Genomic DNA, 21,267 nt, shown 5'->3' with positions numbered 1-21,267 from the left:
TACTCGTCCAGGATGTAATGCAAAATGTCTGCGCTGAGTCGTTATCGCTCCGGTGGACGTTCAGAACGGTGATTGCCTTCAAGAGACACCTGAACGTATTCTACATACCAGTGTACTCTTTAACGGAGTTGCGTATAAACTTGTCAACCATGTAAAAACACAGTCTGTTATAGCCCCTAAAGAAATTCTCCTCTGAAATGATACTCATATACAACCAGAGTACTTGGAAAGAGTCATTGTCCAAGTCAAACATATCGAACACTGTCTCCATTTTATGAATTCTGAGCAACATGGTTTGTTGAGCCTCTTTCTGAAAACTGGCAACGATGAAACGTTAAGCTCATACGATACCTGAACGCTAAAGAGCCACACATTTAGCACAGCGAATTGTCGTGCTGCTGTGAGCATTTGCACACATTTATTTATTGATTTATTTGTTTCTTCATTTATCCCATCGGTCTTTACGCCGTTCTCAGTAATATTTCACTTATACGACAGCGGCCAACATTACGATGAGAGTTCTTGTGGATTGCTCTGGTACATTTTACCACAAAGTCATTTCTTGCTACCATATAAAGATTGTTTTGTTTTTTTTAAACCATTGATTCCATTGGCTCTATATTCATGCTATAAAAATATTTGGCATTTAATAGTCTTTGTTACCTCGGCAGGCGGGAGGAAAGTGCCTTAACACATAGTTGCGCCACTGCTTGTTACGATGGTGCATTTTTTTTTGGAGGGGGAGGGGGGAGGCGAATGTGAAGGAGCCATTTCCACACACCAGTGTGCTCTTTCCAACACAAAAATGTAAAGTTGTGTGAAAACAAAGTAATAGAGTTGTGTAAAAACTTGTAATAAACGTATAAGCCATGTAAAAATATGGAGAGTCTCTAATAGCAGATGAAATGGCTAACGTACAAGGAGACCAGAGTCTCCAATGCGCGAGGACAGGTATCCCTTTGATGGTTTAAACCATATTCCCCTGACCCTCGGACTGTCTTAAATCTGAAGTTTATAGGGAAGTCTGTTGGTGTGTGGCATGGTGTACAGCTCTCACAGGTCGTGTCGGGTTCAAGTATATATACACGTGTATGTTCGGAATGAAATGGCCGGTGGCCATTTACAAGATTATGCTGTGTTGTTTGAGTGCACGTACATGAGTTGTTAGTTTGACCAGAGTGAATAATGTCCCCATGTCCACCATATTGCCAGTCATATGTAATACAGCTGAAAACAATGACGTCATTGCAGTTATGGACGCCACATTTGCTGTTATGGACGCCACATTTGCTGTTGAGGACGCCACATTTGTATGACTGAGAAATAAATCTCCGGTGTATTTCAAAACGTAGCCCCAAATCGGCTCCAAATTATTTTAATTTTGTTTCTACGCCATAAAAGCATATGAGTTATGATAAAATCGGGTAGCCTATTTGAACCACATCTACGTGTTATGGCGACACCATCATGTTTTTTTTTTCCATAAAATTCATTTATGGAGTATACTGAAAACGACATTTTTGTGAAACCATCCGTAATGAATTTTCTTGCACTCAAAATAATGTGACAAACATTTTGAAAAATTCGGTTTTAGAACATGCAGCCTATGTTAAGTGTATTCGACAGTGTTTAAATGATTGAGTAAGTAACAGTGTGTGCAACAGACCGGGTGGTGTGATGACGTGCGAGGTAATGCCATTGTGTAGGAATATTTTATGAACGCGAAATACCAATATTCCAATTACAGATAAAGCTCTTTTTCTATTTATCACGTTTTGTATCTTTCTTTTGTACTACAGGGGGAGTTCACTGGCATTCGTCTAAGCTATTAAATAAAATAAAATTATCGATAGAAACCAAAAGCAATTTTGACCGATAATAGTATATTTTCGAGTAAACATTTTGCAGCTGTTATTATTGCTACATATCTGTTAATGTACATCATTAACTTGTAAATGTTATGGCAGCGTTATGATGTGTCCATGCCGAGTGAACCATCACGGGGCAATGACCCAGGAGCCTCTCACCAATGCGGTCGCTCTGGGTTAATTCATATCCAGCTCATGCTGGTGGTTTCCTCTCCGGCCGTATGTGGGAAGGTCTGCCAGATACCTGCGAATGGTCGTTTGTTTCCCCGGGCTCTCCCCGGTATTCTCCCAACATAATGCTGACCGCCGCCATATAAGCGAAATATTCTTGAATGTGGCGTAAAACACCAATCAAGTAAATAAATCTTTCATGTTATCTATCTTTCCTATTGTCATAAATCGGTTATTTTGTCATATATGTCATTTTGTCAAAAAATTTTCATTTTGTTAGAAATATGTCCTTTTGTAAAACTGTCATTTTGTAAAGTATCTTTCATTTTATCAAAAATCTGTCATTTTGTCAAAATCTGTCATTTTGTCATAAATCTGTCATTTTGTCATATACCTGTCAGTTAGTCCCATATCTTGCATTTTGTCATATATCTGCCCGTTTTTTTTATGTTTCTGTGTGGTATGTCATTCTATGTGATGAAACCATTTTAACTCTTTCCATTCGGTATTTCATTTTATATGGTTAAATCCATATCGGTTTATGTCTTTTTTATAAGTTACTACTATCTTTGTGATATGTTCGTTTCTGTGTTGTTGTGTTGTAAATAACTCAAAGGTGTGCCATGATTATATGTCTCTTTTTTGGGGTTGTACATCAAGTTATTTGGAACGCCGTCTTGTGAAATACGTGATCATTTTAACTGAGTTTAGTGAGTCACTGTATCCAATTATTGTTATTTTGTTGTAAATAGTGGAATATTTTATATTTTGAATGGAGACGTTTTAATCTCCATAATGAATTATCTACCTTTAGGTTTCTGTACATCTTCCGCTGGTAACGGTACAGTTCATTAAATCACTGATTGGCTGAATTTTTCCCTGTTGTGTGTTTCTATTAACTGTAAGTTGTAGCGTTAGTTAAACCACGTTTTGAGTTCTACATTTCTACGAAACATTTGTAAAAACAAAAATCGGATTCATGGAAGTTTTGAGAAATGACGGCGGCTTAGCAGTTTAAAAAACACACTTACTTATACCACTTATACCGTACCACTTATACCATACCACTTATACTATACCATACCACTTATACCATACCACCTATACCATACCATACCATACCACTTGTACCATACCACTTATACAATACCACTTATAAAATTTTACAGGTGACCTCCGTGGCTCAGTTGGTTAGCTCGTTAGCGCAGCGTAATGACCCAGAGGCCTCTCACCGATGCGGTCGCTGTGAGTTCAAGTCCAGCTCATGCTGGCATCCTCGCCGGCCGTAAGTGGGAAGGTCTGTTAACAACCTGCAGATTGTCGTGGGTTTCCCCCGGACTCTGCACGGTTTCCACCATAAGTGAAATATTCTTGAGTACGGCGTAGAACACCAATCAAATAAATAAATAAATAAATCAAGCAAAAAGTAAAGATATGACATCCTTTATAATCACAGCGTCCGAAAGGTCAAAATAGAATCCGTTGGCACCCAGCACTGAGAGGTTAGAGCAAGGAAACCTGATCGATTGGCCCGGTGTCAGCATAATGTGACTGGGTAGGGTGTCATGTCTTGGGGTTTTCGCTATGATACTTCAGTGGCGTCAGCACTTTGGCGACATGGACTCGTCCTGCCTCAAGAAGACGCAATATATGTGCACAAACCTAATGACTCTTCCATCGTCATATAACTGAACAATTAAAACGTAAAACTCCAATCATACACACATATATACGAAAGAATTCAATATTTTAAAGGTATTTTATTCGGTTGGGAAAGTTCTAAAACGAAAATAAATTGATCTACTTTACTGTATGTACAATGTCTTCTTTCCTTCACCTACAAAAAGGCTAACATTTATATGCAGCCACACGTTCGCTCTGACCTCCACTCGCATTTTTGTACGTTTATTTGTTCATTATAGCTGCTACTCCATTTGTTTTTAATTCACATTCCGCACCTGCTATTTTGACAGTATATTCTTCAATTCTAAAGTGTTCAACTGTTTTATTAATTTGTAACGGGGGGGGGATTTTATTTTTTTGTCTCTCAAATCCACTTTTTGCTAACATAAGTAGTGTTTCCTATTGTTTTTTTAATAAGTCTAGGCTTACTGCAACATTGTTGATTTTGCACATAAAGTTGTACTCCTGCTTTAACCACCTTTCAAATTTCGACCAAAGCATTTTAACTATTTTACACTGGATAAATAAATGCTCAATGGTTTCCTTTTCTTTGTTACAGAGTTCACAAACGTCATCATTTTTCCGCCAGCTTTGTGCAGATAAGATTTTCTAGGACACATTCGGTATAAAATTTTACATTGAAAATCTCTCAGTTTTAGATCTGTAGTACTTTTGAAGAGAGATAAGAAAACACTTTCTACATTGATTTCATTTAGCTGTAAAATATGCTCCCATTTACTTTGTAACTGTGTATCACAGTCATCGTCGTACCGAACTATGTTGAACGGGGTTTCATGATGGTGAGGTTTTGTGCCTTTCATTTCACTTATAGCACGTCCAACACAGAGGAAGCAACAGTTTTTAGAGTGAGTGAGTGAGTGCTTGGGGTTTAACGTCGTACTCAACAATTTTTCAGTCATATGACTACGAAGGAATCATTAGGGTGCATGCACGTGTAATGTGCCTCCTTGTTGCAGGACGGATTTCCACCGCTCTTTTATTTAGTGCTGCATCACTGAGACGACTTACCGAAGGCAAGCAAGCCGCCCCGCCCGAGCCATTATACTGATACGGGTCAACCAGTCGTTGCACTATCCCCTTCATGCTGAACGCCAAGCGAGGAAGTTACAACTTCCTCTTTTAAAGTCTTAGATGTGACTCGACCAAGGATTGATCCTGGATCTACCGGTCCCGACAGTTTTTAGAACATGCATGTTGTAATCTGCCCACTACAACACAGAGCGCCGTCGTATACACCAACGTCTCGAAACACCAATGAAATAAATAAATAATTTCAATCAATATTGTGCGACGTTATTTTCATACTCCTCACAGTGAGGGTGCAGTTCACATTATTGGCGAATGCCACTTGTTACCTCTATTTCTGGAAAAGTTCCAATCCAGTTTACTGCCGACATTCACAAACATGTTACATGCACCACTTTGCCAAATCACCATAGCATTCATGATCTACCATACTGATCCAGTAACAGTTTTAGACTTCTTCCCCAGTGTATTGATTTTTGGACTGATTTGCAGAACTTCGTTGATTGGATAATTTGCCGAACCTTTCGAGTGGTGTTATTTTGCTGAATGGATAAGTTCTCGAATGCGACACAGCTGGTCGTTTTATCGGATCTTAATTACTGATTTTATGATAGTCTTTTACTATTGTGTTAATACTATTTTGTATAGCTTGAATTAGATAGCCCTAAGTTAAGCAGAATCTATAGTCTATTTCTTTTAGCCACTGGCGTGTGTTGCACTATGTGTAAAATCCGTCATAGTCGCTGCCAAAATTGCCCTTCCTTAGTGACACGTACCACCATAAGCTCTACACACTGATATCTTGTTCATCTATATCATTGCAAGGAAAATGCAGTTAGAATAATTTTCCTAATTCATAATGTTAATCTCCGTAAGCCTGGCTCCGAACACAATAATTATTCACAAACTTGTGGAATGCTGAACATTGAGCGTGGAGAGTAATTTCTTTCACTTTCGTTGCACCAGCATGTAGTTAGAACAAATTCCACTCACAGTAACACTACTGTGTTAGAGAATACACTGCGTTGTTTTTCTTGTTGTTTTACGATTTACTAACAACCAACTGTAATATCATACTGGGGGCCTCCGTGGCTCAGTCGGTTAGCGCGCTAGCGCAGCGTAATGACCCAGGAGCCTCCCACCAATGCGGTCGCTGTGAGTTCAAGTCTAGCTCATGCTGGCTTCCTCTCCGGCCGTATGTGGGAAGGTATTGCAGCAACCTGCGGATGATCGTGGGTTTCCCCCTGGGCTGTGCCCGATTTCCACCCACCATAATGCTGGTCGCCGTCGTATAAGTGAAATATTCTTGAGTACGGCGTAAAACACCAATCAAATAAATAAATAAATAATATCATACTGCTGTGAGATCATAAACTTCAAGAGATAAAATAAAATTTACTTATGAAGGTTATATTATACTCAAACGTGCAAACGTTGTCAAATATGGCAGTGTCAGAAACGGGGTTTAAATTAAAGTCTACCGCAGTTCAGGTAACTGGTGTCGCCCTTCGTCAAAACACCTCGAACTCCGTGCAGTAACCAGCATCCCATTTTTTTTTTAACAATTATGACGTCGTCCAATGCAATAACTTCTTTGTGTCGAAACAATGCTTTAAGGGGTTTAAGATTATGAATTAGAAAATGTCTTCTAGCTCCATTTTCTTTGCGAGAATATGGACTTCCGACATATCCATGTGTAAAGCTTGTTTGTTGTTACGTGTCACTAACTAAAGGAAATTTTGATTGCGAGCATGACTGACTTCACAGACAGTTGAACACTGGCGACTGCCAAAAGAAACAGACTATGGAAGAGTATTTGTGTTTAGTGTATAAATGTATGCTGATACTGACTTGCTTGCATAATGTATGAAAAGTGAATTGTTTAAGAATTTAATGCCGTGAAAACGAGCGCTTGAATTATTTATTTATGCATTTATTTGATTGGTGTTTTATGCCGTACTCAAGAACATTTCACTTATACGACGGCGGCCAGCATTATGGCCAAAGGAAACATGGCAGAGCCCGGGGAAACCCATAACCATCCGCAGGTTGCGGCCATACCGGAAAGAAGCCACCATGTATTGAACTTGAACTCACAGCAACCACACTGGTGAGAGGCTACTTGATCATTGCGGCGCGCTGGCGTGCTACCGACCCCCAGCCCCCCGCCCCCCGCCCCCCCCCCCCCTCAGCCACGGAGGCTCCCCTGAATTATTTATTTCCTTAGTATTTAACGCCTTGATCATCAGTGTTCATATGTGGGGATGGTCGTGGGCTTCCTCCGTGGTTGAAATGAAATATTCATGGGTAAGTCTGAAACCACTAATCAAATAGATAAACAAAACCATTCAATAAAGAAATTATTAAATACAAAAATAACAAAGTTTCTAAAAAAAAAAAAAGATCGCGATATTAAGAAAACTGTTATTACAAATATCAATATTAATAATACGGCATAATATGCTAATGATGTATATCTTTAAAGGTAAACAGGAATTGGATAATAAATTATGACAATGGTTGTCATATTTTTCATCATGATTGATAATAATTGTTTTATTGTAGGCAGCTAAAGTGTTTTCCCCTATATCTGCTGTGGTTGGGTAGCTGTGATACTCAATATAAATAAATCCGCATTGTTCTAATCTCATAGGCCTGTATGGATTATTATATTCAAGCTGCAAACTTTTATCCTCGTTAATTCAGAACAAGACTTGTGGCCTTAGGTACAACAGACTATTATTCGTTCGTACAGCACACCAATTAAGGCCTCCAGTACAACAGACTATTATCCTCATTCGTACAGCACACCAATTAAGGCCTCCAGTCTGTTTCCTCGTTCGTACAGCACACCAATTAAGGCCTCCAGTACAACAGACTGTTAACCGCATTCGTACACCAATTACGCGCTCAAGTACAACAGACTATTATCGTCCTTTGTACAGCGCATGACTTAAAGTCTCATGTACCAAAAACTATTTTCAAATTGTTGAGTACACGAACTGAGGCCTCGAGTACAACAGATTATTATCTCAGATTGTTCAGTGAACGAACTGATGATGCAGTACAAAAGACTGTTATTTCAGATTGCTCAGTGCACAAACTGATGCCTCCAGTACAACAGACTTTTGTCTCAGATTATTCATTTTTGATTTGTGTTTTACGCCGTACTCAAGAATATTTCACCTACACGACGGGAATCGAGCGTTTCAAGTATTCCTCGATTCTCCCATTCTCTTTGTTCAACTGGAATTAGCGGCAAGAAACGCTCGATTGCGCATCTCAGTTATAATGCCATGCACGAAGAACTCTTGCTTTCCACGAATAAATAAATAAATATAAGTGAAAAGGTCACAAGGTGCGCTTCCAACCCAGGTTTCTGACCTCAAACTATAGCCAAAGCAATCAGATCTACACCTGAACAGGTAAAAAGCTGATTAAGTGTCACTGTACCTAATTAAACACTTAATTGTATACTCTATGGGAGCCTTTTTACTGTCACTCACTGATTAGATATCGCATATGTTTTCAAGGGGTTATCAATAAAGTGCACATGTTATCATCTGTTCTACGAAATATTCCGGTAAAAATTCATTTCATCGTCATCTGAATGCCCCTAATATGTTTCTTGTCATGTGGCCATCGGCCCAAGTCTTGCAGTAGTATACCTACAATTATCGCACTAAAATACACGTATTAGGACGAATACTGTGTAATTTAAATGTAGACTTACTGTTAGAATTTCATCCAGAACAGCCAATCCACGAGGATTTATTGTGATATAACCTTAATAAATTAATTTTATTTTATCTTACGGCGGTGTGGATTTAGAGATGGATGTTTTGAAAGCCATATAGTATATTAGCAGAAACCGTACAGTGTAGACTATGTTACTTCGTGAAATTTCCTTTGACCGCTTGTTGGTGCAGCCATTGTAAAACAAATTTCTCCCCACGCCCATCGTCCAGCAGATAACTAGCTTTTGAATCATTATGACCTCACCCGAGGCAATGAGTTCTTGGCGTCGAAACTTAGCTTGTAGAGCTTGGGTTGTTACGTGTCGCTGGCCTAAGACAATTTTGGTAGCGAGTATGACTGATTTTACAGCCAGCTGAATATAGACGATTCCCTAAAAGAAATAGAGCGTTTACAATCCCACATCCTGTATACTGTAATAATAATGACACAGGAAGTCAATCTGGTATGGTGCAAATAAATCCAGTATATATGGATATGTGTTATCATGTAGACCCACAAACGAACCTGATGGGCATGAAAATAACGAGGATTGTTTGATAAATACAAACGACACGTACATAGCAGGTATGTAGGGCCCGCAGCATTTTAGCAAATATATATAGCTAACATGCATATACGTTGATAATACATGTTTAGACTTAATTATTTTTTTAAAAAAGTAAATCGAGGAAAAACGCACTGGGGATTACTAAACATCCTAAAACAGGTGGGTCCAAGCATTTAACCGTTTTTTTTTCTGGGATAGGCTTACACGTATGTCACTGTCTCTGAAAATCCGGAATTGTACAGCATAGATGTAGTTCACAAGCACTGCAGAGACTGAAGTGCTTTCAGACAGATCGGAACCGACCTGCGGGAGATATGGATCGAGCACGTCCATTTGATTGATTCAAGCAAGTTGGCACCTCAGAAGTTTCACATTGCTGATGATCTGTAAAAACGACATGCCTTTGTCCCAGTACGCCATTACTTGTTTGTTTGCTTGATGAATGTATATGACTGCCCGTACAAATAACGTCATCTTTCTCGCGAAGAACTATCTAATGACGAATATCGATAAAATTTGGAATCATTAACTGTAAGAATGTAGAATATAGATTCTCCTTCGCCCATTCATAGCTAAATACCGTTATTTCGATGCAAAAACTATGACCAAAGCTGTAAAGACACCAAGCAAATAAATAAATAAAAACAACAATGTAATCACCTTATCCAAACCAGCCTTCCACTCGTTCCGTACGGTTAAATGTGACATTTTTTGATTATCATTTTCATCATCGCTGTAATATCGTCGCGTCACATCTGAGTTTTCGAAGTCCGTATATCTTCTTCAGACACAGCTGGTGAAGTACTGTGTGAGAGATCTCCGGCTAGAGAACAGCTCTAGTATATCCCTAGCTGTCGACGTGGACAGGTAAGAATTCCACAGATTTTAAACCTTATATTACGTGTCCTACCAGTAAACTGCTTTTATTTTTCTAAATGGTCGTTTTCTCATTCAGTAGGTCATTTGTGAGTGCTTGTTAAAATCAGAGGACGTTTACTGCACTTCTTCTTAACTTTCAACGTTAACATGCGATTGATCCGTAATTCCGATGCCATCTTTAGCGTATCCCCTCGTCTGCGTTTTACACAGTAATGCTTTCAAGAGTGGAATGAGTTCGCCCGTTTTTATTCCATGATGCCTAGTCGTTCTGCTTAATTGTGCAATAAAGTGTTTTCTTATATTATCTTTGATTTTATTCACTGATTCGGTCTTGACTGCCAATGATAAGTGTACACATCCCTTTTTAGAAAGAGGAACAGCGCATGCGTAACTTATTTTCTTTCACCTAACTAATTGCTCGTTTTTTATGTCCCTAATAATGGTTTCTGCATGTGTTTTTGTTCAGATTTCGGAATAATGGCATCTCAGTCTGCAGACGAACAATTCGTACCACTTGAGAATGACGAGGAAGGAGCTTTTAAAAAAGCGACTTTGTACTCTGAGACGGACACAAACCCAAGCATGCGCTGTGGGATGTTTTGCTTTTCGCCATCGTGGCTGCAAGTGTTCTCCAACATGAGGAGCTTTTCAATGTACTACGGCGTGTGTAGTTTGGTGACGTCAGCTCTGACGGCTTATCTGACGTCACAGGTGACGACGCTGGAGAAGCAGTACGGTCTCAGCAGTTCGGAGACCGGTTTGTTACTCAGCATGAACGACATCGGCTTCCTCGTTTTCGTCCTCATAATCAGCCTCTTCTCGCGCTATTCAAACAAACCAAAAATCCTTGGAATCGGTGTCCTAGTATTTGGACTCTCCGCCATATTAAGCGCTTTACCGCATTTTGCCGTACCAGGGTTACTCGTCAAGGATGTCAGTGCCACTAATAGTTCCCAAGAACGGCAACTCGTCCCAAAATCTTCTCAGAGATTAGGTGACGTCACTCTCTGTTCGGACAACAACGAGCTGCTGCATGGAGAATCGAGCTGGAATATCTCTGCGGATTCAGAAAGGACATGTTCCAGCAGGAATGTCGAAAATCAATCTACGTCCAAATTCTTGGTATTATTTTTAATATCAGTGGGATTGTTTCTTCAAGGCATGGCTAAAGCGCCCCGACTTCCGGTCACGTACTCGTTCATAGACGACAACGTGGTAAGAACGAAAACAGGCCTATTCGCCGGTAAGTTCAAGAGCATATTACCTACATAATGCAAGCACCCATTATTGTCTGTATACAGATCTGCCCAATGCCCTATGTTATATAGGCCTACTCCTTTGCTGTCGAAGTCCCAACGGCGCGTTATTCTTTTATATTAGCTTTAAGTGGGTTGGCTAATCGCTTGCAATCTTAGGTGCAGGGTTATCCCTGCTACAAGACATCATCACCGTACAACTAATAATGATGAGAGCCAATTAAATAGGAAACCTGATAAATTTATATCTTTTCCACTCATTTTCTACAAGGACCTTTTTTCATTTTGTTTAGTAAGCAGGTATTTAAATGTCTAATGATAACATATTTATTTATTTGATTGGTGTTTTAGGCCGTACTCAAAAATATTTCGCTTATACGACGGCGGCCAGCATTGTGGTGGGAGGAAAACGGGCAAAGCCCGGGGGAAAAATGTCAGGAAAAATAACTTAGTTTCCATAACTCTACCATGGGTTTTAATTAACCGCAGTTGTAAATTTCTTTCTGTAACTCTTTAGGCAGAAGAAATCCACTATATAGACTACCGGCAGCGTTTCCCTGGCCGCCATGTTGTATGCAATCGTACCTTTCCCTACTCTAACTTTGGAGAACTCCCATTGTAAATCAAAACGGCTCCATACGATCAATTTTACATTTGTCGACGTAAACAAATCTTTGTAGGGTAAACTTTAACAGAGGCTAAGTGTATTTCCGTGTGAGTTACAGAAATTTGTCAGGTTGTACTTTTTCCACCATGTTGATCTCGTGAGTACAGGACCACCTACACTTGTGTTGTAATCAATGAGAAGCATAGAATTTAGGGTTAGCTTCACCTGCTTTGCGAGAAAAATGTAAATAGGACTGAAGATGTTCTAGGAAGATGGTCTGTAGGAAGATGGTGTCAGGAGTCTGAACTGTTAAGACCAAGTGCATAGATGGAAAACACAGCTGCTGGTGTTAGTGATAAAGAGACCTTATTAGTAGGCATATGATACATATCGTACTACGCTTTAGTGTGCATGGACTGGCGGTACTAGGTACCGCGCATCAGATGTTTTACTGCAGATGGACTCGTGATACTGAGATACTGAAATACATACCACACACATGGAGCAATGAATAATATGGGATTCTCATGATATATATATATATATATATATATATATATATATATATATATATATCAAATCAAATTCATCAAATTCCGCGAAACCACGACTACCAAGAAAAACAGCTGTATATACCACTTGTATGGAGAAGAGATCTGTTCATCGTATAAGTTAACAGTGATAGATTCCAACATGTTAGGCAATCTATTGACTGTTTTTTGGAAGCTTACCATAATTGTTTAATTTAAAAGTTCCGCTACAAAGTAGTGAATTGTTTGGTAACATAATACAGCGATATACACTCACTCAAGATAGTTAGTTTCTAACAGGGAGAGCCGCTACACTATTAATCAAGAAAAGGTTTTTAAAATGCTAAAATGTAGCATAAAATTTTTGTTCTTATTTGCCGTTTCTGTACCTTTCAGGTGTCATCGGGTTTCTGGCGATATTTGGACCCACAATCGCCTTCATTGTTGGTGCTCGCGTGAGCCGAATCTATGTGACCTTGGAAGGTAAAAACTTGCCTATTACTGCTTTCGTTTCCTACATTCACTACATTCACATGATATCGTTCTGGCTCGGCCCACTGTTGTTAATTCTGTGAATGCAGCAACGTGTTAGCTTAATGCATTCACACCAACGGAAATCTCTGTAATTTCCCATTCTAGCATAAAGTAACAGTTTCTGAGTAAACGGATCCTAATGACGTCACTGGCACCAAAAGCGGTCTATAAAACGAAACACAGAATCTAAGCATTTTGCTATAATTAATTAATTCAATGATAAGAAGAGGTTATTTTTTAATGAATACATACGTAGATCTAATTTTCCCCAGATGTCCCTTTTTCTCGAAGTGACCCCCGCTGGGTCGGAGCCTGGTGGCTGGGATTCGTCATTTTCGGCTCGGCCGCCATACTGTTATCGGGCCCACTGTTTATGTTTCCTCGGAAGATGCGGATCAACTCGAGAAACTCTGACAGACAGCGTTTGGCAAGACAACAACAACAAAGCGTTGACAAAAAGATGGCAGCCCTTCAGCAAATCAAAGGTACGTGTTTAGCCTTCAACTAAATGTTCGAGTATCCGGGATCTTTGAAAGAGCAGAAGGTGATAAACAATATGGAGGTAAATGAGAAAAATGGTGAAATTCCCGATGTTTTATGTACTACACGATAATACTAATACGCAAACCCTCCCACCAAAATGCTGACCGCCGTCGTATAAGTAAAATGTCCTTGAGTACGGCTTAAAACACCGATCAAATAAATAAATAATACACCAACATTATCATATTTGAAGAACAGACATATTGTTATTGTGCAATCTTAGTCTACGTGTTTCATTCTATAGTCTGTAGAGACACCCAACAGCTGGCACAGGAGGTGCGGCTTCAGTGCCCGCCTTTCGCTCAACACATCTTCAACACATTTGGAAGTATTGGGGCATTCCTATATGTGTTAACATAATCACTCTACGTTACACATGGTATATTTTAAGTATATAAATGATATATGTAAAGGTATATTTTTTTGTTTCGTTCCAGTGAAACCATACTTCCTGTTTCCTGTTTTTGCTTTTAAATATAACAAACTGATTTCAGACATACCTGGCGCTTTTAGGAGATTGCTGACAAACTATAATTTCATGTCGATTCTGATCGCTGGATCCCTTGACATGATGGCCATGGCGGGGGGTCTAGCATTCGCTCCCAAGTATCTGGAAGTTTTCTTCGGCCTGTCCATCTATAAGGCTAACATGTTACAAGGTAAGGTTTGGTAAATTGAGAGGAGAGCGGATTTCGCCGGTAACGTGTGATTTATTGCCAACTATCACACTGTCGTCGCTGCTCTGGTTTTACTCTTTGTGAAACCTGATTTTGTAAGAGGGTTAAGTACACTGTAATGTTTTTATTATGGCGGATTTCTGATCCATATCGCCAGGGCTTACCTTTCTCTGATATCACAAGAAGGTTTTAACACGAAACACAGCATTTAGATTTGGATTAGCTCTTAGTAACCACAATTAAAACATTACTTAAATAATGTTCTAAAAAAAGTTTGCAAGTAGGTTAATGCCAAAAAGGAAAATGTTAAAAAGTAACTTTGTCCATAAAGCCTCCCTACAACACAAACATTTGAGTGCATTTAATTCAGTGAAACAATAGCTAAAAAAGAGAACATACTTCGGAGAGAGTTTTCAACGGTTTTTTCTCTTAGCGCTCATTTCATTTGCATGCGGTCTTTTCCCTTAACAAAGCGGCCTTTATCTCACACCCCGGGCTTACTTCACATCTGTGATAGATCCATTCCAGGCAAATGGCTTATACACAAAATAAATCTATAATTTACCTTTCCGTCAGTTCGTACCATTCGATGTGGATCATGACTTGTTAATTACTAGTGATGTATCTTGTTTTCAAACAATTCTGAATCCAAAAGACTAAGGAATAACACAATTGAATTATTTTATCGTGTACATGACTAATTTCCTTTTTTCTGATGCTAACTCATCAGTACAACACCATGCACGATATCCCAATACATCTGTTAACATAGGGATTGAAATGAACTTTCAAGTAAGTATTTTAGCCACGACTTGCCCCTCTTCATTTGACATTTTATTGTCCCCACTCCCAGGCATCACCACCTTCATCGCCGGTGCCGTCGGAATGTTAACCGGGGGGTTCCTGGTTTCAAAGCTTAAGTTGAGTCTGGCGGGTTGCTTGAAGCTAATAGTGGTCGTACGGCTGATTTCCAGTCTGTCCTCCGGCGTTGCCCTACTGCTGAATTGCCCGGAAGTGGAGGTTGTGGGGATGTCGCACTTAAGGTTGGTATCCTCTGATATGACTCAACCATGATATGGTAGGCCTATCTATATATGGGTCAAAATAATGTTGTTTTTTTTCAAACTTGGAAAAATTTCCTACGCCACTTTTAGCAGAGCTGTAAAAGAAATTTGACAGAATCACTTTAAATTCAAAACCAATGTAGATGTGAACCATTTAAAAAAAAGACAACAAATAAAATAACCTTGGTTATACTGGAAAAGGGTTGAAAATAGATATAAAAAGTCACAGTCATATTTATCTGGCGTGTTTGGTAACTATTTAAATCAACTTTAGATCTTGAATTTTTACGAGTCCACGAATACGCCTGCTAAAGAAACCGGAAACACGGTGTCGCATCACTCGTACCCCACGCTCATACGTCTAAATGGCAAATCACGGTTCGCGTGACGTCTCGGAAAAAGCTGCGCTCCCGGGTTTTAGAAATAACTCCCGATTGATTGATTAATATTAGTAACAAGGCGGTGCTTTTGATATCCTCCGTATGACGAATTCTGCGATATCTCAGGCATGCAGCATCACAAAAATAAGAAAGCCTGCTTTTCAAATTTTATGGCAGATACTTTATCGATGTATACTAAGATATGGTCTGGTGCTGTCTTTCTTTTAACAGGGGACCTCCGTGGCTCAATTTGTTTGGCGCGCTAGCTCAGCGTAATGACCCAGGAGCCCCTCACCAATGCGGTTGCTGTGAGTTCAAGTCCAGCTTATGCTGGTTTCCTCTCCAGCCGTATGTGGGAAGGTCATCCAGCAACCTGCGGATGGTCGTGGGTTTCCCCCTGGGCGGTGCCTGGTTTCCTCCCTCCATAATACTGGCCGCCGTCGCATACGTGAAATATTCTTGAGTACGGCGTAAAACACCAATCAAATACTTAAATAAATAAATTTCTTTTAACAGTCAGGCATTTTGTTGACTTTGTTTTGCAGTTTTAAACCTAAACGTATTGGCAAAGGCACAGCATGCACATAACTACATACTTTCTTTTTGTCTTTCCTAAAATCTACATTAAAATCACAAGTAAAAATGTTATTCTCTTTAAATAAACCCCACATTATTTTTTTCCGAAAGTAGAGACATCTATCCGTCCTGTGCAGGATGCATATGCCCCGAAAGTGATTATTTTCCCGTTTGTGGGTCTAATGGCAAGAGTTACTTTTCGCCCTGTATGGCCGGATGTACGGCAATTGAGGTGGGTAGCCTAAATCATATTAACCCATTACTTAATGTTCTGGAAAACTATTAAAGAGCTATTATCATAACTAGTTGTTCAAACTTGCAAAGTTTTGTATTCTGTATTCTGTATTCGGGGACTGATTCTGCAGTGTTCTTTTAAGAGGCCTCTATCATTGCTACGCACATTAGAAACTCTTACGATTCACAGACATTTTTGATCGTTAAATCCCAAGCACTCACTCACTCACAGACATTTTTAGCTAAGGGTCACGCAAAATGCTATTTTACGCATGGATATTTACGTACTTTCTAAGCTAAAATGATTATGCGTAAGAATTCTGAGAATCAGTAACAATACAGGCCCTGGCTTCCTTACCCTCAAATCTGAATACAGTCACATGGCCGAAAACTTCTTTTGTAAATAAAAAACATGTTTGCAGGAATCACTGTTTACAAACTGTTCTTGTGGGTCCGTGGTCCCCGGTACTGATCAAAAACAAGTACCCCAAAACACTGAAAGTGAAGAGTTCACTGCAGTGCCAGGATTGTGTGATGCTGAATGCGGGCTGCTCACAGTTTTCATCGTCACCCAGACCTTGTCCTCATTCGCCGTCTCTATTTCCTCCATGCCACAGATTGTAGCCTCAATCAGGTAAGCTAGTCTATTTATTTTTTTTTACTTATAAATTTAGTTATTCGGCTGTTGTTAACGTCGTGCTTAAGAACTTTTCACGTACATGACGGCAGTCAGGTGTTGTGAATAGAGGTAACCAGAGTGCCCGATATAAACTACCGACCTTCTCCAGACACCTCACTAACTTCCTGATTTAAAGCCGCGACAGAAACAGCGAGAACCGGATTCCAACACGCGTAAGTGAGTATGTATGCTTGGGGTTTAACGTCGTACTTAGCAAATTTTCAGTCATATTACTTTTTTTCGTGTACATATATTGTGTTCACGACAACGGCCAGCCTTACCGCCACCGAAGCATCAGGCCGAAGACACCAGCCATGACACTATGCCCAGTCACATTATACTGACACCAAGCCGACCAGTCAAGTTTCCTTGCTCTAACCTCTCAGTGCTGAGCACCAAGCGAGGCAGCAACAAAAATACCAGTTTTAAAATCTTTGGTATGAACTGACTCGGGTTCGAACACGCTTAAGTAAAAGCTGACAGTATTGAGTGACAGGTTAATGGAATGATCAGACGTCATGTATTGGTCGCGGCTGAGCATGGTCGGAGAAGTATGCCTTGGAAAAATGAGAAAATGGTTATTCTTTTCTTTGACATGCAGTAGAAGAAACTCTCTGAAACGTTGAGACAAAATTTAGGTTCAGTTTCAAAGGTCATTGTTAAAACACTAGGCTGTGCATCGATGTAAAAGTAAACTGATGGGCCTTTCTAGCAACGCAATTGTGAAGTTCGGCATTCAACGGAAAATTGGCACTTTTCATAAGCGTAACGTAACAGGCTTAAAACGAGACGCCGTGTTTGAAAAGCTTTCGTGTCCATATTAAGAAAATAAAAAACACGTTTTTATGTCCAATAAACTCATATTCTTATGTCAACAGTTCTTATTCATTTAGTGAAAATCACCAATCATTGAATACTCATTTAATAATTTACCAGTTAAGACTGGTCGTTTATATGTAAGAAGATAATCGCATTCTGTTCGCATGTTTTACAGAAGTGTTGGGGACGCCGACAAAACGTTGTGTATTGGCGTGATGTCTTTTCTATATTCACTGATAGGTGAGTGAATTATGTTACTAAATTCATTACGTAAAGAACGACCAATACATTTTCGGGGCCTCCTTGACTCAGTTGCTTAGCGCGCTAGCGCAGCGTAATAACCTGGGAGCCTGTCACCAATGCGGTCGCTGTGAGTTTGTCCAGCTCATGCTGGCTTCCTCTCCGGCCGTACGTGGGAAGATCTGGCAACAACCCACGAATGATCGTGGGATTCCCCCGGGCTCGGCCCGGTTTCCTCCCACCATAATGCTGGCCGCCGTCGTATAAGTGAAATATTCTTGAGTACGGCGTAACACACCAATCAAATAAAATAAATAAATAAATACATTTTCATTCTCTTAATTTCTAAGCTTTCTGAGCAGTAGGCACATCTTTGATAATGAGGTCAGTAGAAAGCTCAGAAATACAGACAATGAAAATGTAATTATGTTACAGCTGGCAAGACACTGTGTATGATTAGTATTTTGTGTATCTCGCATTAGTTGACCTGTTAACGCGATTTGAATTTCGTGCCATGTTATGCGACGTTTCACCGCTTTGATGGTGATAATGGGTTGATGCACAGCGGATGTAAGCCAGTGGCCTGACATGATGATTTCAATATGGGATGCCCAATTTCTTGCGTGTTGGGCGTATGGGTGACAACAAACGGTCAACGATGTGTGTGTTACCCTTTGTGAATGGTGTCCATACATGTCTATATGTTGAGTATGGTGAAAAAATAACAATGGACTAAATATATAAATAAATCAATAGATAAAATACTGGGTGCCGTGCATACCCTTCACTACTGAAGCGACAGAAAACAGAAAAAATAGAGTAGCCTAAGCTTAAGCGGAAAATTCCTTGAAAAACACATCCAAAGCTGTCTTTACTGACATGTATGTTTTGATAAAGCAGACTGCAATCAAATATTTGAAATCTAAGGCGTAATTAATGAACTACTTAATTTTAAAATCTTAAAAAAAAAACATTTTAAAAACAAGATGAAAGTGAAAATGGCAAAAAAAAAAGAATTATCTCACTGACATCCAACATTGTCAGTATGGTGTACACAATAGAATTTAATTCAAAAAATAAAATCTAAATTAATAAGCAAAGGCAGACGCTGATATAGCTTTTCACTGGTTCTGTCTAGTGAAACTTTTTTCATTTAGGCATTATTAGTGTAGCTCTCTCTGGAGGAACTGTATGATAATGAAAGTAGTCCATCTAGTCGCGGGATGGGGTAATTCTCATTTCGAGCAACAGCCACAAAAGTGTCGCATTGATGGTAAGGAACATTTATGGCGGTTCACACGCGCGATAAAACTTCCCTAGCATAAATCGATGTCGACTGAATGTGCCTACCAATTAACTAACGTGTTGTTTGGTTGACTTAACCAATGTTAGAGTTACTGGCAATGTCATAAATTGACAATAAAGGACATTTACAGGGGTTACTCTACTGGGGCCACTATCTCGAGCTGTTTGTCACAGTCACGTTATCAATGGGATCACGCAAATTGTCATTTACGGGAAATATTCCCTGAACTCGGCCACACATCGGTCTGTAGTAGGCTTATTCAAGCATCATGATGGAGGCGGGCTCACTAACTGTTATGGTGTTTATAAATAGGCTCGGAAAATGTAACTTATTGTCATGAACAGATATTGCCTTTATGTGTCTCACAACATGTTAGTCAATTACACAGACCACACGGTTAACGTCGACGTATGCAAGGTAAGTTTTCGCGTGCAAAAAGCGGTAAATATCCCTTAGGGTATGTCCGACATATTTAGGGTTGTTTCACACCCTGATTCTCGCAACTGCGTTGCTCGAAATGAGAGGCACCCCTCTCCGCAACTATTGTCGATCTGAATAGACATGTAGGCCTACATTGTGCTGTATTTTCTAGGTTGGATGTTAGGGCCGATGGTGTTCGGTCGCCTAGTCGACGGCGCATGCGTTCTTTGGAACATGAACTGTTCAAAGCGTGGCTCTTGTGCACTATACGACAAATATACCTTACGTGATCATCAACAAGGGACAAAGGTGGGTGGTCGCGCCTTGTCAGTCGCCATCTTCGCACTTTGCCTGGCCAGGCTTACCTTCTTCACCAAAGAACACCCCAAAGGAGTTAATGGTAAGACAGCGGAGAGGCGAAGAGAAGAATTGATTGACACAGGCCTACTGCGGGGGAATCAGTAGAAGAAAGGCAGAGACTTGTTAAACCGTAGTAATACCTACATGATGCAGTGTTTATATGCTATAGTTGACATGAAAAATAAATGATAAAATATAACTGAGTTTAAAAAGGCCAAGGGCCAAGCCATCGGCACGTGTTGAATAAAGTTGATTTGGAACGTTGGAAGGCACTTCATTATGACGTCAAGTAAGCTTTAGCCTTTGCTACATCGCAAACTATTGGTCGGAGAGCAATGCGGTCTGCACCATTGGATTTTTCATCACAAAATACGTCAGATCAGTGCAATGGGCCAAAACGACAATGTACGTTTATACACCTGTGCGCATGCTCATGGGGCATATAGAAAGATTGTAAGTGTATTCTGTACTGGATATCACCCTTTGCCGGCTTGTGATCATTTTAGATCGGATGTTTCAGTCACATTTAATTACCTCTCAAATTGGAAGTTCCTTTCAATGAGTATGACTTTAGGGAAAATATGATTCGATTTCATTTTGAAAACTGGACAAGAAGTCAGCTTGTAGGCTACTCGCCATCAGTTGTTTTACCCTTGAAACAAGATGAGAAATTTGGCTAAAAATACTTTCTGATTTATCACTGTGCTGACAAAGGACATTCAAAGGACTTGGTATGGTAAGACGGGGAATCAGCCCCAGTGCAAGAAACTGTGCACCTCAAGTAGTGAAACTGAGTATAGCTCTGACTGACAGCTGCTGACACACTCTTAAGGCTACTTTTTCTTTTGAGTTCTGTTTTACTCTTCTTTTCCTGTTGGCAAGCATGCAGCCTATAAAACTCCAAACATGCACTGAAGCGATGCATAGGTCATAATTGAAAATATGTGGGTTTTTTTTTCTTTAGACACTGTAAAATTATGAAAATCACTGCACCACACATGTAACTTGAGCACACAGTTATTTACCAATCAGTTAAATAAATATATAACAAATGTAACGTTCAGCCTTAAACTTCCTCTACGCATAAC

At 39.7% G+C, this 21,267-nt stretch overlaps 1 protein-coding gene across 1 annotated transcript; it reads left to right on the top strand.

The window, feature by feature from the left end:
* Nucleotides 1–10,431: 10,431 nt before the first annotated feature.
* On the top strand, nucleotides 10,432–16,133 carry LOC135463310 (solute carrier organic anion transporter family member 3A1-like). Its single transcript, XM_064740571.1, has 6 exons — nucleotides 10,432–11,197; nucleotides 12,744–12,830; nucleotides 13,154–13,366; nucleotides 13,919–14,083; nucleotides 14,955–15,144; nucleotides 16,091–16,133. The coding sequence occupies exons 1-6, from the start codon at nucleotides 10,432–10,434 to the stop codon at nucleotides 16,131–16,133; spliced, it is 1,464 nt and encodes a 487-aa protein (XP_064596641.1).
* Nucleotides 16,134–21,267: the final 5,134 nt, after the last annotated feature.

The sequence above is a fragment of the Liolophura sinensis genome, chromosome 3 (genome assembly GCF_032854445.1).
Source record: "Liolophura sinensis isolate JHLJ2023 chromosome 3, CUHK_Ljap_v2, whole genome shotgun sequence".
NCBI lineage: Eukaryota > Metazoa > Mollusca > Polyplacophora > Chitonida > Chitonidae > Liolophura > Liolophura sinensis.
The sequence above is the reverse complement of the archived record's forward strand: the minus strand, read 5'-3'. Positions and strand labels throughout refer to the sequence as shown.

Coding starts and splice junctions, on each gene's coding strand:
- LOC135463310 (XM_064740571.1), top strand. CDS start 10,432: ATGGCATCTCAGTCTGCAGACGAACAATTCGTACCACTTGAGAATGAC. Junction 11,198..12,743: donor GAAAACAGGCCTATTCGCCG/GTAAGTTCAAGA, acceptor TGTACCTTTCAG/GTGTCATCGGGTTTCTGGCG. Junction 15,145..16,090: donor GTGGGGATGTCGCACTTAAG/GTTGGTATCCTC, acceptor TTTGTTTTGCAG/TTTTAAACCTAAACGTATTG.